The sequence below is a fragment of the Rattus norvegicus genome, chromosome 1 (genome assembly GCF_021556685.1).
Source record: "Rattus norvegicus strain SHRSP/BbbUtx chromosome 1, alternate assembly SHRSP_T2T, whole genome shotgun sequence".
Taxonomy (NCBI): Eukaryota; Metazoa; Chordata; class Mammalia; order Rodentia; family Muridae; genus Rattus; species Rattus norvegicus.
Window position 1 is genome coordinate 84,908,174 of NC_141534.1, and position 15,126 is coordinate 84,923,299.

Below are 15,126 nucleotides of genomic sequence, written 5' to 3' on the forward strand. Positions count from 1 at the left end.
GTCTGTGTGTCTTGGTTATAGGTTTTTGGTTTATACATTATTGGGTATGGTTAAAAATCTGTTGGGGTTGGGGATTTAGCTCAGTAGCAAGCGCAAGGCCCTGGGTTCGGTGCTCAACTTGGGGGGAGGGGAATTTGTAATATCAGTAACAAAAAGTTAGTTTCAGATTATATAATTCTAGGCTGGAGAGATGGCTCAGAGGTTAAGAGGCTCAGAGGTTAGAGCATTGATGCTCTTCCAGAGGTCCTGAATTCAATTCCCAGAAACCACATGGTATTTTACAACTCTCTGTAATGGGATCTGATGCCCTCTTCTGGTGTGTCTGAAGACAGTGAAAAAAAAATATTCATTCTTTAAACAAAACAAAACAAAAAGGTTATATAATTCCTGTCCTGTATTAAAAAACAGGTTTATAAAAGATAGGATTTAAAAAATATTTAAAGAGGTATTAAAGCTGCACTTCTATGCATTCATATACAAGAACATACTTTACTGGCTGTCAGACTTTGAAACATAAGGGTAATGCACTTGGTACTGATATTAGAGACACTAATTTTTTTACACTGTTAAAACTAGGTTTTGCGGGGTTGGGGATTTAGCTCAGTGGTAGAGCGCTTGCCTAGCAAGCGCAAGGCCCTGGGTTCGGTCCCCAGCTCCGAAAAAAAGAAAAAAAAAAAACCCAAAAAACTAGGTTTTGCTTTCTACAAATTATGGTTGTGCTCTTTGGTCTTCTACATAATTCTGCAAATTATGGTCTTGAAACAAAAAAGGTACTTTATTTTGATATTGCAAGATATTGCAAAAACACACAATTGAGAGATTTTAAACTTCTTTAAAGAAAGTTTTGGAGTTTTAAAGAAAATTAAAAACGATATTTCATTTTTTAAAGATTTATTTATTTATTTTATGTATGTGGGTACACTGTAGCTGTCTTCAGACACACCAGAAGAGGGCATCAGATCCCATTATAGATGGTTGTGAGTCACCATGTGGTTGCTGGGATTTGAACTCAGGACCTCTGGAAGAGCAGTCAGTGCTCTTAACACTGAGCCATCTCTCCAGCCCTCAAAACTGGATATTTTAAAAACAGCTTTTAAAATGTTTACATTTATAAGACTATGGAACATTTTAAAGTTTATCAGATATTTTATTTTTTAATACTTTTTTTTTTTTTGGTTCTTTTTTTCGGAGCTGGGGACCGAACCCAGGGCCTTGCGCTTCCTAGGTAAGCGCTCTACCACTGAGCTAAATCCCCAGCCCCCAGATATTTTATTATAGTATCTTTATGAATATGTGATCTTGCTAAATAAATAAAAGACTAAAACACCAGAGCTAAACACCAGAGACTAAAGAATTTCCGTCTTATGATGCAGTAAGGCATTAACCTTAACCAATTGGAACAGTTTCTCAACCTACAGGTTACATTACTTTGAGGGTCAAAAGACCTTTTTACAGAGATAGCCCAGAGTTGCCTGCAAATCCAATGTTTATTTATGATTAGGGTTACCACAGCATTAAAAAACTATGTTAAAAGGTTACAACACTTAAAATTTGAGAATCAGGCTGGAGAGATGGCCCAGTGGTTAGGAGCACTGACTGCTCTTCCAGAGATCTTTAAAAGAACTGAGAAGCACTGGCTTTAAAATACATGTTACAGGGTTGGGGATTTAGCTCAGTGGTAGAGCGCTTGCCTAGCAAGCGCAAGGCCCTGGGTTCAGTCCCCAGCTCCGAAAAAAAAAAGAAAAAGAAAAAGAAAAAAAAAAAAAAGAAAATACATGTTATTCCTTACTTAAGGACTATTCAGGCTAACAGAGACTGACTTAAAGTTGTATGCTAACCTTCTTGTTTTAACTAGCCATGTTAAGCTATACCAATGTGGAGAACTGAATCATACAAGAAAACTTCTATGTTCTATAATGATATACCATGTAAGGATCAAGAAAAGTTCCCAGTCTCTTTATGGACTGACTGTATTTATGAGTTAAAATCTTACCTTGACACTAAAAGAGCTTCAATTCAGAAATTGTTATTTTTATTATAAACTGTTAAAGATGAATAAGCCGTGATATGGTCAGAACTATATTTGTAGTCACGATAAATATTACTGTAATTAATGACAGGAAGAAGCCTTATTTAGCCTCCTGTTTTATGTTCTCCAGGTATAGCCTAAAGGAAATAACTAAAAGCAGACAAGGCTTGTTTAACTCTGATATGCTTGATAGATACTAACCCTCAAACCTGTCAAGAGATCTGCTGACTAATTAATTAGAAAAGAGATCTGCTGGTTATGGCATTTAAGATGTTTGAACTTACTATGACAGAGACTCTCAGATCCTAGCAGTGACCCCAAGGTCTCCAAGAAGATAATGGACACAGTGACAAAGAGCTCCGGGATTGTGGTAATGCCAACTACTGAGAAAGACTCCTCCAAGGCTTCACCTGCCGTGAGGGCTGCCCCGAACTATGGACAAACCGGACACTGGAGAGTTGATTGCCTCAGTTTATCTAGGCTAGATGAAGTCAGTCCCCTCCTACCTACCCTCCTCCTCCACAGGAATGTCTCTGGTGCTGTCCCAATACCTCTCTGCCCCCATCCCCATCCCCATAGAAACCACTGAGGCCTGGAATGACTGTCTAGGTAACGGACTATGGACTAGTCTCTGTCATTTTAATTGATACATAGGCCATTTAGATTATCATTTACCCTTCTCAGGTTTCTGATCACATTGACAACTAAGCTAACTGTAGCTTTGTCAGCTAGGGAACAACAGGCAACCAGCTCCCTTCCCCCTAGGCAATCAACCACCTTGTTAGTTCATTAGTTAGTTCATTGGTTAATTATAGCTACTGGGTCTCTTTTTTTTTTTTTTTTTCTTTTCTTTTTTTCGGAGCTGGGGACTGAACCCAGGGCCTTGCGCTTGCTAGGCAAGCGCTCTACCGCTGAGCTAAATCCCCAACCCCGGGTCTCTTCTTAAGAAAAGGCAGACAGGTTTACCTTGCTCAGAGGCTTCATATCAAAGGATAAACAAGCTTCAAATATGTATTTCTTGTAAATGATTAGGCTTAAAAACAATTCAAAATCCATGCAAGGATGTAAAAACTTAAATAAGTTCTAAGGGTCTCAAAAATAATTTAAAATATATAAACACAAGCTGTAAAAATGTATTGTTATAATGAGATTTCAGGTGTTCAGAGGTTTTTTTTTTTTTTTTAAGATTTTATTCATTTATGTATGTGAGTACACTGTAGCTGTCTTCAGACACACCAGAAGAGGGCATCGGATCTCCATTATAGATGGTTGTGAGCCACCATGTGGTTGCTGGGAATTGAACTCAGGACCTCTGGAAGAGCAGTCAGTGCTCTTAACACTGAGCCATCTTTCCAGCCCAAGGTTCAGAGTTTTAACGTTGATGAATGAAGTTCTAATAAACTGGTATTGTTGAGGTTTGGTCTGTTGCTATATATTGTAATGCTAAATACTGGCCCCCAAGGTTGAGGAAATCCTCACATACCCAAGTGATGCTATGTAACCTTGTTCCTTAAAACTACTGGTTGAATAAAGATGCCTTCAGCCTATAGCTGGGCGGAAGAGAGGTATGTAGAGTTTTGGTTCCCAGGCTGGAGGTCTGAAAAGAGACCATGAGAAGGGAGGTTAAGAGAACAATGCCATGGGGTAGGTGAATCATAAAAACATGGCCATGAGGGCTGACTAATTGGAGTAAGAGCGGCCCAGGCAGAACACAGAAGATTATAACTCAGGGTTATTAACGGCCCAGGCAGAACACAGAAGATTATAACTCAGGGTTATTAACAGGTAACAAGATAGCCATAGAGAGTTGGTTTCTGACCAGCTCTAATGCTGTTATGCCTTATTGTAAATGTAAAGGTTTTGTGCCTTTTGTCTGGGAACTGAATGGGGTGTGGGGGTGTAGAAAAACCACAATTAATATTCATTGCAACATGGTAAAACTGATAAAAGCACTGATTGCTATTCAGTCACAGGCTCAAGATTTTAAGTTTCCTTTGGTTATCTTCTAAATATAGACAAGGATATCTAGAACTATTATCTCCTTTGATAAACTAAAATTTCTGTGAGCTTCAGGGAGACAAAACAGTCATAAGGCTTGAATCCACCTGTCACAGGTTAAATGGACTCCAGAGGGGGTTGGGGATTTAGCTCAGTGGTAGAGCGCCTGCCTAGCAAGCGCAAGGCCCTGGGTTCGGTCCTCAGCTCCGGAAAAAAAAAAACAAAACAAAACTCCAGAATGAGTACAGCCTAAATTTCTGCACCTGTATATTCCTGAGTGAGGTTATCCCCTGGTCTTGAAGTTTCTCTCCTTCTCCAACTACTAGAAAATTTTAACTTCTGTCCCTAGTCTATATTTGTCTCAGCAGATCTCTGCTTGGCTAACAGACACCATCAACAGAGCACCTATGAACTCCAAACTGCTGAGCTCTGAAAGCTGACTTTAAAAAAGAAAGTCCAGCTGTAATTGTCCCTTCAGCTGGACCAACTAATCCATTACTTCTGAAAAATGCCCCATTTCCCAGGCTTTGACTAGTTTTTCACCCTCTCTGGGCCCTGCCAACTGACACCTCAAGTTTGAGCTTGAAGTAGCTACAGAGAACAGAAGAGACTGCATTGTCCCTGCCCACTTAACAGGCTGAAAATGCTAAGTCAAAAGAAAATTCCCTTTGGGGGAAATTTGTTTTTATGCCAAACATTCTGGGATAGTCTGGGATACCTTAACAAAAATAAAACAAAACCTGTTTGATAGGGAGGAACAAAGGAGACAAGCTGATAAATGGTTCCAAAATCATTTTGATTGGTCCTATTGGCTAACCACCCTGCTTACTACATCAGGACCTCCTTTTCTTCTTGCTACTCAGTTTTGCTCATGGTCCTAAGGACCCAAAACAATCCCTTCAACTCTGAAATAGTATAATCAAAGGTTTGAATAGTGTACAAAGCCAAGGGAGGAATGGAAGAAAGAACCAGACTGAAGCCATTTTGAATAAAACTTCCATTGTCAAGGCTTCTGTTCCCGAGACCTCCCTGGGTAACTGACATCCTGCTTGACAGAAAGAGACATGTACCTGGGAACCGACATCCTGGTTGTAAGTTGAGATGGGAATGCTAAGCAAGTTGGCCACCACAGTTCAATAACCCAAACGATGGGAACAGACAGGATAAGTGTACCCCAAAGATATCTAAGGAAATCCCCTATCCCTGAATCCTAATTGGTAGAAAAATGCAACTTGGCACAGATATTTGTGGTTTTTAAAAGCCCTGCAACATTCTGGCTGGGGGTGGGATGGAACAGGGAGTTGCAGTTCAGCTCCCGAGTCTGCATTCCTGATCTACCAGTAGCGGATTGATTACATTTTTGTTTTGTTTTGACTTGCTCTTTGAGTTGTGCTGAATCTGAGCAGACCTCGTAACATTGGAACTCAGAGGCTGAGCTATGCTTAGAACGTCCAGCCATAGTGGAGCCCTCTGGGCCCAGAGGACACACAGGTAGGGCTAGGGCCTGGCTTTGCAGGAGGCTAGAGCCCTTCCCCTGGCACTGATCCTTACAGTGAGGTATGGATGCATAGGACCTGGGAAAAAGACAGGGAGGGTGATGCCTGTGTGAGCGGATAACAGGTCTAACGCTGGCTGCTTTGACACGAGGTCACTAGATCACTCATCGGCAAGCTGGCTCCCAGCCACACTAGGTCACTAGATCACTCATCGGCAAGCTGGCTCCCAGCCACACTAGGTCACTAGATCACTCATCGGCAAGCTGGCTCCCAGCCATGCTTGCTTCCCGCTCAGCTGACACAGCCATCCAGTTCAGTCTGGGTTCTCTAGTACTTAGTGCTTAACATCCAGGGTTCAAATGCCCTCAAAGCACGCTGGCCCCAAAGAACCTTCCTTTTTTTTTTTTTTTTTTTTTTTTTTTCGGAGCTGGGGACTGAACCCAGGGCCTTGCGCTTGCTAGGCAAGCGCTCTACCACTGAGCTAAATCCCCAACCCCTCCAAAGAACTTTCCTGAGCATCTCACAAGGAGGTGTCCATCAAAATGGGGGAGGTGGAATCTCAAATCTAAAAGGTTTCCGGTCCAAAGGGGATTCCATTTCTGCATTGTCGAAATGTAGCAGCTGGAGCTGGAGAGATGGCTCAGTGGTTAAGACCACTGGATGCTCTTCCAGAGGTCCTGGGTTCAATTCCCAGCAACCACATGGTGGGTATAGAGGAATCTGATGCCCTCTTCTGGTGTGTCTGAAGACAGGAATGTAGCAGCCAACATTGGGCCTAGGACTCCTGTGCCCACAGGGCTGAACATTCAAGACTGTTATATATGCAGCCCGCCCATGCACTGAAATCCCAAAACACATCGTGCCTACCTGCTCAGGAGATTCCAGGACACTGCAAAAGTGCAAGTCAGGACCACAGGGACCAAGCCCCAACCCCATAGCCCAGAAAGCCTATGAATCATGTACTGGCCCAGTGTCCTTTATTAGATTGGAGCCTAAAATCCCAAGGTAGGTCCATCTGGGCCTCTATAAGTGCCCAGTGAGGAAAGGGTGGCTCCAGAGGTCAGAGAATTCTAGCCCAACACAGGGGCAGAGGACAACCCTAGACACCATACCTGGTAGGGGGTAAGTCACAAATCCAGCATCAGGTACCAAGAAAGTGTTTGCCCAGCCCAACCTGGAAATGGTTCCTGAGGTGACAGGGGCCCTGATCATCTCACTGTCCCATCGAGAGAAGTTAAGCAAGTGTAGGAAAGAAATAGGATTCTGGGTCCCAAGTCCACAGGGGAGAACAGGGTCAGGGTGGGGAAGGGAAAGGGTCCATATTCCAGAGACTTCTGGTGGAGTAGACCTAGTCCAAGGCATGTGACAGCATCAGTCAGCTGTGTGAAGCTGGCTCCCAATCAAGGTGCAGGGTGAGCTGCCAGGTGTCGCTCTAGCAGCGCACGGTGTGAGAAAACTTTGCCACAGGCAGGGCAGGGCGCACGTTCAGGCCTATGTGTGCGCATGTGCACGTTGAGTGAACTCTTCTGAGTGAAGCGCTTGGCACACACTGCACACTGGAAGGCTCGCACACCGGTGTGTGTGACCATATGTTTGAGCAGGTAGTCGCGTAGCGAGAAGGATCGCCAGCACACAGCGCACTGATGTGGCTTCTCCCCTACAATGACAAAGCAAACCACATTTTAGTTCAGCATGCTCTTCCTGGACCCTGTCCGTGGTAGGGACTCCTCTATTCTCCCCTCCTGAGTCAAGTCAGGAAACTTCTCTGGAATTCTGCTCTGCAGGGAACTCCTCTCCTGCACCCTTATCACCATTTAACTATGCTATTGTCTACCGGGGATCTAAAAAGAGAACACTGTCTGGAATGACAACCATTGCCTATTTGGACTACATTCACAGATCTCACCCAAACTCAAGGACTCTTCTTGCCCAACTCGCACCAGACTCCTCTATCCAGACCATTATTATGAGCCACTTTTATGGGAATTAATCCCATCTTCCTTCACCTCAAGCCTCTTCCGGCAGCTCCCACTGAGGAAGCTGGCAAATTTCCCACCAACACTTCCTTTAATCTGGCTACGCCAGGCTGAGTCTTTCCCAAAGGCCTTGAAGGCTTTTTTGGAAAGTTAGGCTCCCACTTCCCAATTAACCGCTTTATAGGAAGTAGTCAAATTTCTAGGCTTTTAGGATTAACATAAAACAAAGCCCAATTGAGTGCCCAATCCCATCCAGGAACCAAATCTCCAATGATTTAAGGATCTAGGAATATGTGCGAGTAAAGGAGATTTCCTTTTCCACTCACCAGAGTGGATGAACATGTGCTTGGTGTAGTTTTTTCGAGAGCTGAACGTCTTGCGGCAGTGGCTACACTCATAGGCGGGTTGCTCAGCCCCTGGGGCACCGGGGGCACGCACAGGAGTGCCTGAGATGGCTGTGGCCTGAGCAGCAGGGGCTGCAGGCACAGCCGGTGTTTCTCCCAGCTGAGCACTGGGGGCTGCATCTGGCTGGAGCGTGGGGTAGAAGGTGGGTGGGGGTGCAGGGGCTGGCCCAGATGGAGTAGGAGGTGTTGGCGCTGGGGGACCAGGAGCACCCAAGTGAAAGGGAAAGAGAGCCACTGGGGGACCAGGGGTCTTTACACCGGTTGGGCGAGGCCCAGCCAGGGCACAGTCGGGTGGAGCAGACGTTTCCACCGGACAACCTTCTGGACCTCCGCTGCCTTCCTCATGCCAAGCGGACACATAACTATCTGGAAACACATCTTCAGTGACCCCAGTCCCCCGAAGGAAATCTCTTCCGGCACCACCATAATCAGTGATGCCAGTGGATGCAGGTGGATCTTCTCGCGCGCTGTCAGCTGCAGCGGTAAGGAAGCCCCCTGCACAGTCGGGGAAGGCAGGGGGAGCCTGGCCTTCACCCGGGCCGCCAACGCCTTCACCTTCTTCAGCGTCGGTTTCTTCATCGGTCTCCTCATCGTCATCCTCTTCACCTCTGTCTTCAGGCGCAGCAGTCAACACTGGCTCGGTATCAGGCCCCTCGGCCTTGATGGGCGTGGGGGGTGCAGGTAGCTGAAGACGCGCGGGCTGGCGCTGCTTGCGGCTGTGCGCGGCGTTGGGATGACCTGGGGGACGAGCAGCCAGCAAGTGGCGCAGACGGTGGCGCAGCTGCGCAGGTGCGAGTGGAGGGGGCACCGGTGGTGGCAGTGGCGCAGGCGCCGGGGGGTTGGGGACACGGGCACGAGCGATGATCTGTGTGCACTCATCAATGACGGTCTGGATGCGAAGCACCGATGCTGCAGTGAGTACCTGCAGTGCTTCGCCTTGTGCCACCACTAACGAGCCGCTGTACAGGAACTCGACCAGCTGGCGCACTGTCTGCGCAGGCACCACTGGTGGCACACGAATCTCCGAGTGGCCAAGCAACAGCTTATCCTGAAAGAAGGGTGAGCCTGCGGCCAGCACACAGCGGTGAGCACGCAGAGAAGCCTCACGGATGCGCACAGTCACATCACAGAAGTGACCACCTAGCCTCTGCCCATTGAGGGTCTCCAGTAGTGAGCGTGAAAAGTTCTGTAGGTGGATGTGGTGCACTGCCTCTGTGGCTGCCATCTGCAAGATTAGGAGACAAGGAGGATGGCTTTTCTTCTTTTCGTCTCTAGTCTACTCTAGTCCGATATCCTTATCCTAGCACCACTAAGGCCCCAAGCAGATCTAGGATTACCCCAAGAACCAAGCCCATTAACTAGTATCATGTGGAGGCTTTCACAAGGGTTGGGATGGATTTGCCTTCTGGCAGAATGATTTTGGGAAAAACCTTGTTTTTCTTTACATCACCTGAAAAGTGCTAACTTTGGGCTTTCAAACTGCACAAGGGAATGTGAAAGACCAGCAAGCTGAAACTCAGCGTAGTTTAACAATTCCCATACTTCTTATGAACCCGAGACTATCAGCCTGGCTGGCTGGCACTGATCATACTATCGTACTGAGGGACTGGACAAGGGAAGATATTCTCCTCTCTCTCTCTCTCTCTCTCTCTCTCTCTCTCTCTCTCTCTCTCACACACACACACACACACACACACACACACACACTCACACACACACAAAGGAGCTTGGAATCAGATTTGTCAGTTAACCCATCAAGCAGATAACTCCAGGTCTATGGGCCTGTTTCTTATTCAGCAAACAAGGGTGTTTCACTTGGATCAGATTGCATACACTACTCTAAAGGAAGAGAACCAAGATACAGGATACACCCTGACATCTATCCACTGTCCACCAGTCTGTCTCTCTAGGGCCCTGGCCCCAGAGCAGGGCCCCATTAAATCCTGCCCCTTACAAAGGGACGACTGAGATCTCAGACTCAACGTTTCTAGAACCTTAACACAAAAACACTCTTCCCTTTGGCGCGGCGATATTTCTCCCTTTCTCTCAGAGTATTGTATACATTGTGCCAGTTACCACTGGCCTGGACTGCTGGAAGCCACCTTGCAGGTCCCTTCCACAGCCCTACTTTTAGGCCTTTCCTTCACGCGGCAGCTAGGGGGAGCCTGTGAACCTAATTTATCTGGGTCCTCTATGACGATGTATTAGTTCTTAAAACGGACCAAGGCTTTGAACCTGCCTCTACCAAGCGGCCTCCTTTTTCAAATAATGTGCCAACCCATAACTCCTCAAAACCCACCTCACCTGACGCCCAGACTCCTAAGATGTAGCTGAACCTTCCTGGATGCCTCAGAACAAAGGCACACTCTCCCACATCTACTACTGCATCTCACCACAACTCCCTCGCCCATGCCATGTACCTTGCTCCATCAACCTCACTCCCACCCTATGCCAAAGACCCCTTCACGCCCATTACATCTGCCCCCACCGTTTCCCGCCTCCGCATCCTTGCCCTCACCCTGCCCCGATCCTGCAGCGCCCTCTTGCGTTCGCAACCTGCACACCGATCCTCACGCGGGCTTCCCTCTCCTGGCACGCCCCAGCCTTCTCTGAGACTCTGAGGCAGGGGGATGCCCGCTCGTCCCCCACCTCCGACTCCTCAGGCACCAGGCCCTGCAGTGGCTGCCTCCTGCTTGTCAACTTGAAGGCCGCACTTCCGGGCCCCGAAGCGGAACCGATAGCCGCGGCGCAGGCGGAACGATAGTCGGGAGCACGTTTCCGCTGTTCCCCCTAAAACTGGGGAGTCGTTGAGCAGAACTTCCGGTATGGTCCGCGCCAGAACCAAAATCGCAGAGCTGGGGATGATAGAGCTAGGGATCCCTAGGCTGGAGCACGCTTCCGTCGTCTCCTGGCTGATCCGAGTGAGCTGTCAATCAGTCCTCGGGCCACGCCTTCAGTATGCTGAGCCAGTCTGGAGAGGGCGCTGGAATCCGGGGACTGAAGGCCCGGACCTGTTCTGGTGGTTTTTCTCCTACACAGGAGAGGAAGTTTCTTTTGAGTCGCTTATGCCTTCACCCCAGAAGAAGCTTTGCAGAGCTTCCCTGCAGTCACCTAAAGAACACAGGCCCACCTTCCCAAGGAGGCGTCCTCATTCGGTCCTCCCACCTCACCCCACCCAGACTCCCAGGAATTCACGGCTCTATAAATGAAAGGTTGAAGAACCCCAGCTTGGCCACAAATAAGAATGTAGGACATGAAGTGAAGTCGAAAGTAGTCAGATACCAAGCAGCAGGGACTAAGTAAAGTGCCTAGCCAGGGAGAACAGCCCAGAGAGTCATCCAAACGGGGCTCCTAAGTGGTCCTTTTGTTGTCCAAGGCACCCGTAAACCAAACCTATCAAGTGGTGGGTTGGTCTTCCCTTCCCCTCTATTCTTGGGACAATCATCAGCCACCATGTAAGGTCAGGTACCAGTAAGTAGGGCTAGGGAGAGGCATAGAGCTCTGGGTCTCCTTGTAAAGTGGTATTGTGGAATCTAGCGGGTGGTGCCTCAGGGAGAAGATGTCAGGATGTTTTGTTTCCCATCCTGGACCCAAGCTGGACAGCTGTGTTGTAAATGTATTTGAAAGTCTGGTGAAATGTGAGCCAGGGAAATCTTATTAGAATCCAAATCTAGGACTGGGAATGTAGGTCAGTTGCTTGCCTTGGGTCAGAGGTCTTAGGTCTGATCCTCAGCATCACAGAAATCATGTGCATTGGGTCACACTTGTAATCCAAGCACTTGAGAGGTTGAGGCAGGAGGATCAGAAGTTCAAGGTCACTCCCAAATATCAGAGTTGAGCCCAATGTGGGCTACACAGGATGGTATTTGAAAAAGAAAAAAAGAAAACTCAAAATTTAACAGCTAGGAATGCTGGCAATCCTATAACTTGAGAGGGAGAAGCTGGAAGAATGGGAATTTAAGACAGCCTCAGCTGTAAGAACCTGTTCATCGGGCAGTGGTTAAGAGCAGGCACTGCTCTTCCAGAGGTCCTGAGTTCGAATCCTGACAACCACATGGTGGCTCACAACCATCTGTAATGAGATCTGATGCCCTCTTCTGGTGTGTCTGAAGACAGCTACAGTGTACTTATATATAATAAATGAATAAATCTTTTAAAAAAAACTTTATCAAAACAAAACAAAACAAAACAAAAACCACCCCAGTAAAAGAGCTGGGACAATGGCTTGCATGCATGAGATCCTGGGTTGAGGTAATTAACAGCAAAAGGACCAAGCATAATGGTGTGTCATCTTTATCTCCTCAGATTCTGAGCCCAAGGAAGAGACTTTGCCTTCCCTCACAGAATCACTTTCTTCATCCTGGACAGCCTTCTCTTTGTTCATTTCTCCTCAGCTAAATGGACCCCTGCTATGTGCCCTTGTGGTTCCCTCACTTTCTTACTAGACTGCTATGCCACCCAGGCCCTCCCTAACTTCATTTCATCTTCTGTCATGTAAATTAGAGCCTCCATCTCGGAGCCTCCTATGGTAACACACAGACACAGCCCTATCCTGAGTTGCCTTTGAGCTTTTCCCTGTTGGCCGATGAAGCATCACCAAATTAATCTGAGAAGGAGTTCAGCTCCTAAAACCATTCCCCCGAATCTGGGTGGGGTGGCATATCCCCGAACTGCGACTTTGAGGCCAACCTGGTCTAGAGAGTGAGTTCCAGGATAGCCAGGGCTACACAGAGAAACCCTGTCTCAGAAAAACAAAAACAAACAAAACAAAAAGATTCAAAAGGCAAGAAAAGTTTATTTAAGAGAGGCTGATCTAGTAGAGTTAAAAATAATAGTAACAAAACCAGGGCAGGCATAGCATAAATACCCAGCAGAAGAAAACAGAGGTAAGAAAGAAGACAAGCTAGCCATACTGTTTGAGTTAAGCCAGCATGGAAGTCAGCCACACAGTGGACAAACAAACACACGACAGGAACAGGAGCTTTACAGAAAGAAAAAGTACCAGAAAAAGTGTATTGGCCAGCATTGAAAAGAAAAAGGCCGGGGGTTGGGGATTAGCTCAGTGGTAGAGCGCTTGCCTAGCAAGCGCAAGGCCCTGGGTTCAAGTCCCCAGCTCTGGAAAAAAAAGGAAAAAGAAAAAGGCCAAAAACGAAACAAAACAAAATTGTACTTCAGCAAGATGGGCAGACCCAATGGAAACTCATGGAAGCTTGTGGGGATTGGGGGAAAGGAAAAGTACAGTAGGTCATTAAAGGTGTAATTATTCTGCCATTTCTCTGTTGTCATTTAAGATGAGGCCAGCTTCCTAGGTGTGGCCCCACCTTTCAGAAGGGCTGTCCCTTGGCCAGCTGATTGACCAGCCCATCTGGATTAACTCTCTTACGTTTTGAGTTGCTTGTAATGTTATGTCTCCACTACTAGTCTCCCATTAATGGGCATTTACTGCTGTTGTAGCACCGTCAGTCAGGAGGCTAAAGTAGGAGTATTACTGTGGGCTACAGAGTTGAGAACCAGGTTGGGCAGAGCTGCGTAGCAAGGACCCTTGTTTTTAACACAACAATAATGACAACAAAAATATCTGGCGCTCAAATCCCCAGAACCTGTGTCATGTTGAGTGAATACTCTGAAGAAAAAGTTTTTGCAGATGTGATCAACGTTGTTCATCAAATACTCTTAAAATAGGGGACCACTGAATCTTGCTGCTCATCCACAGTGAAGAGAGAGAGAGAGAGAGAGAGAGAGAGAGAGAAGAAAGAGGGAAAGGATATGACTGCTTCTAGGTATGTATGTGAAGGAGAAATTTTACTGTAGATAAAAGGGAGAACATAGCCAGTGGCAGACACATCTGGGAAAGTCCAGAGTGTAATGGCTCTGAGCCAAGTAAGCAGGGCAGGAGGGGAAGAGAGAGGAAAGAAGAACCAGGTGCATCAGCCAGGAGGCTCAAAAAAGTAGATGAAAAAGATCAGGTAACCAAAATGGTTAGATTATATAGGGAAAATCTGGAAAGGGGATAACATTTGAAATGTAAATAAAATAGCCAATGAAGAAAAGATTATATGGGGAAGGACGGGGGAGAACTTGGCAGCCATTTGTCCCAGGTTTGAAACCTAACCAAGAGGACCCAGGTTCAAGTCCTAGTGCCCACTGGTGGCTCACAACTATGCACAGCTCCAGTTCCAGGAGACCTGATATCCTCTTCTGTCTTACCTGAGCACCAGGAACTTGTGTGGTACACAAACATACATGCAAGCAAAACACCTATACACCATAAAGTAAGTCTTTGAGGTTTTTTGGTGTTCTTTATTATTATTATTTTTAAATAGATGATACTGGATGGGGTAACTCCAAAGTAATGAGAAGGATTCTTAGAGGCAGACATACTTATAGTTGAACAAGATTCCAGAAGCTTAGAAAGAGGTAAGCATGTGACAGAATGAGGGGGCAGAAACATTACATGCACCCTAGACAACGAGCAGGAGGAAAACACGAGCCTGAGGTACACAGCTGCACACAGGTAGATTTGCCTGCAACCTGATGATCTATTAAGTGGACTTTTCTCTGGGGCTTTCACATAAAGCTTGCCTGTCAGTGTGAGGCACAAGGATGCTCACTTTAGGTAGTCAGTTTCCGGTCACTCTCTAAAGTGGCAATAGGTGACAGAAGTATCTGGGGGCTGGAGATGTTTCTAAATTGGGATCTCCTACACTGCATGAAATCAGGGAAAGCAGACAGATCTCTGTGAATTGGAGGTCAGCCCGTTCTATGTAGCAAGTTCCAGGGCAGCAAGGACTACATAGTGAGATCCTGTCTTAAAAAGAAATAAATTAGGGCTGGAGAGATGGCTCGGAGGTTAAGAGCACTGACTGCTCTTCCAGAGGTCCTGAGTTCAATTCCAAGCAACCACATGGTGGCTCACAACCATCTGTAATGGGTTGTAACCATGTGGGTGGGGGGTATTGAACTTGCACCTGGTGGCTAGTGGGTGCCTTTACAGGCTTAGCCATCCATCTGTCTGGACCAGAACATGATGTTTTATCAGACTACATGGCTTGCAAATATTTTTAAAATTCTAGACCCTGGAGGGGAAAGAAGAGGTAGACAGTATGGATCAGTCACTGAAGGGAAAGAGAGGTCACAGTGACCAGTCCTGCAAAAATATTAATAAAAAATTAAGATTAGGGCTGGAGAGATGGTTCATCGGTTAAGAGCACTGACTGCTTTTC

At 46.5% G+C, this 15,126-nt stretch overlaps 1 protein-coding gene across 3 annotated transcripts; it reads right to left on the minus strand.

The window, feature by feature from the left end:
• Positions 1–6,483: 6,483 nt before the first annotated feature.
• Zbtb45 (zinc finger and BTB domain containing 45) lies at positions 6,484–10,633 on the minus strand. 3 transcript variants are annotated; one of them, XM_087554439.1, is made up of 3 exons: positions 10,553–10,633; positions 7,826–9,128; positions 6,484–7,180 (listed from the first exon to the last, which is right to left on the minus strand). In XM_087554439.1, exons 2-3 carry the CDS (start codon positions 9,126–9,128, stop codon positions 6,924–6,926), a joined length of 1,560 nt encoding a protein of 519 aa, XP_087410565.1. In that variant the 5' UTR covers positions 10,553–10,633; the 3' UTR covers positions 6,484–6,923.
• Positions 10,634–15,126: the final 4,493 nt, after the last annotated feature.

Coding starts and splice junctions, on each gene's coding strand:
- Zbtb45 (XM_087554439.1), bottom strand. CDS start 9,128: ATGGCAGCCACAGAGGCAGTGCACCACATCCACCTACAGAACTTTTCA. Junction 7,181..7,825: donor GCACATGTTCATCCACTCTG/GTGAGTGGAAAA, acceptor TTGTCATTGTAG/GGGAGAAGCCACATCAGTGC.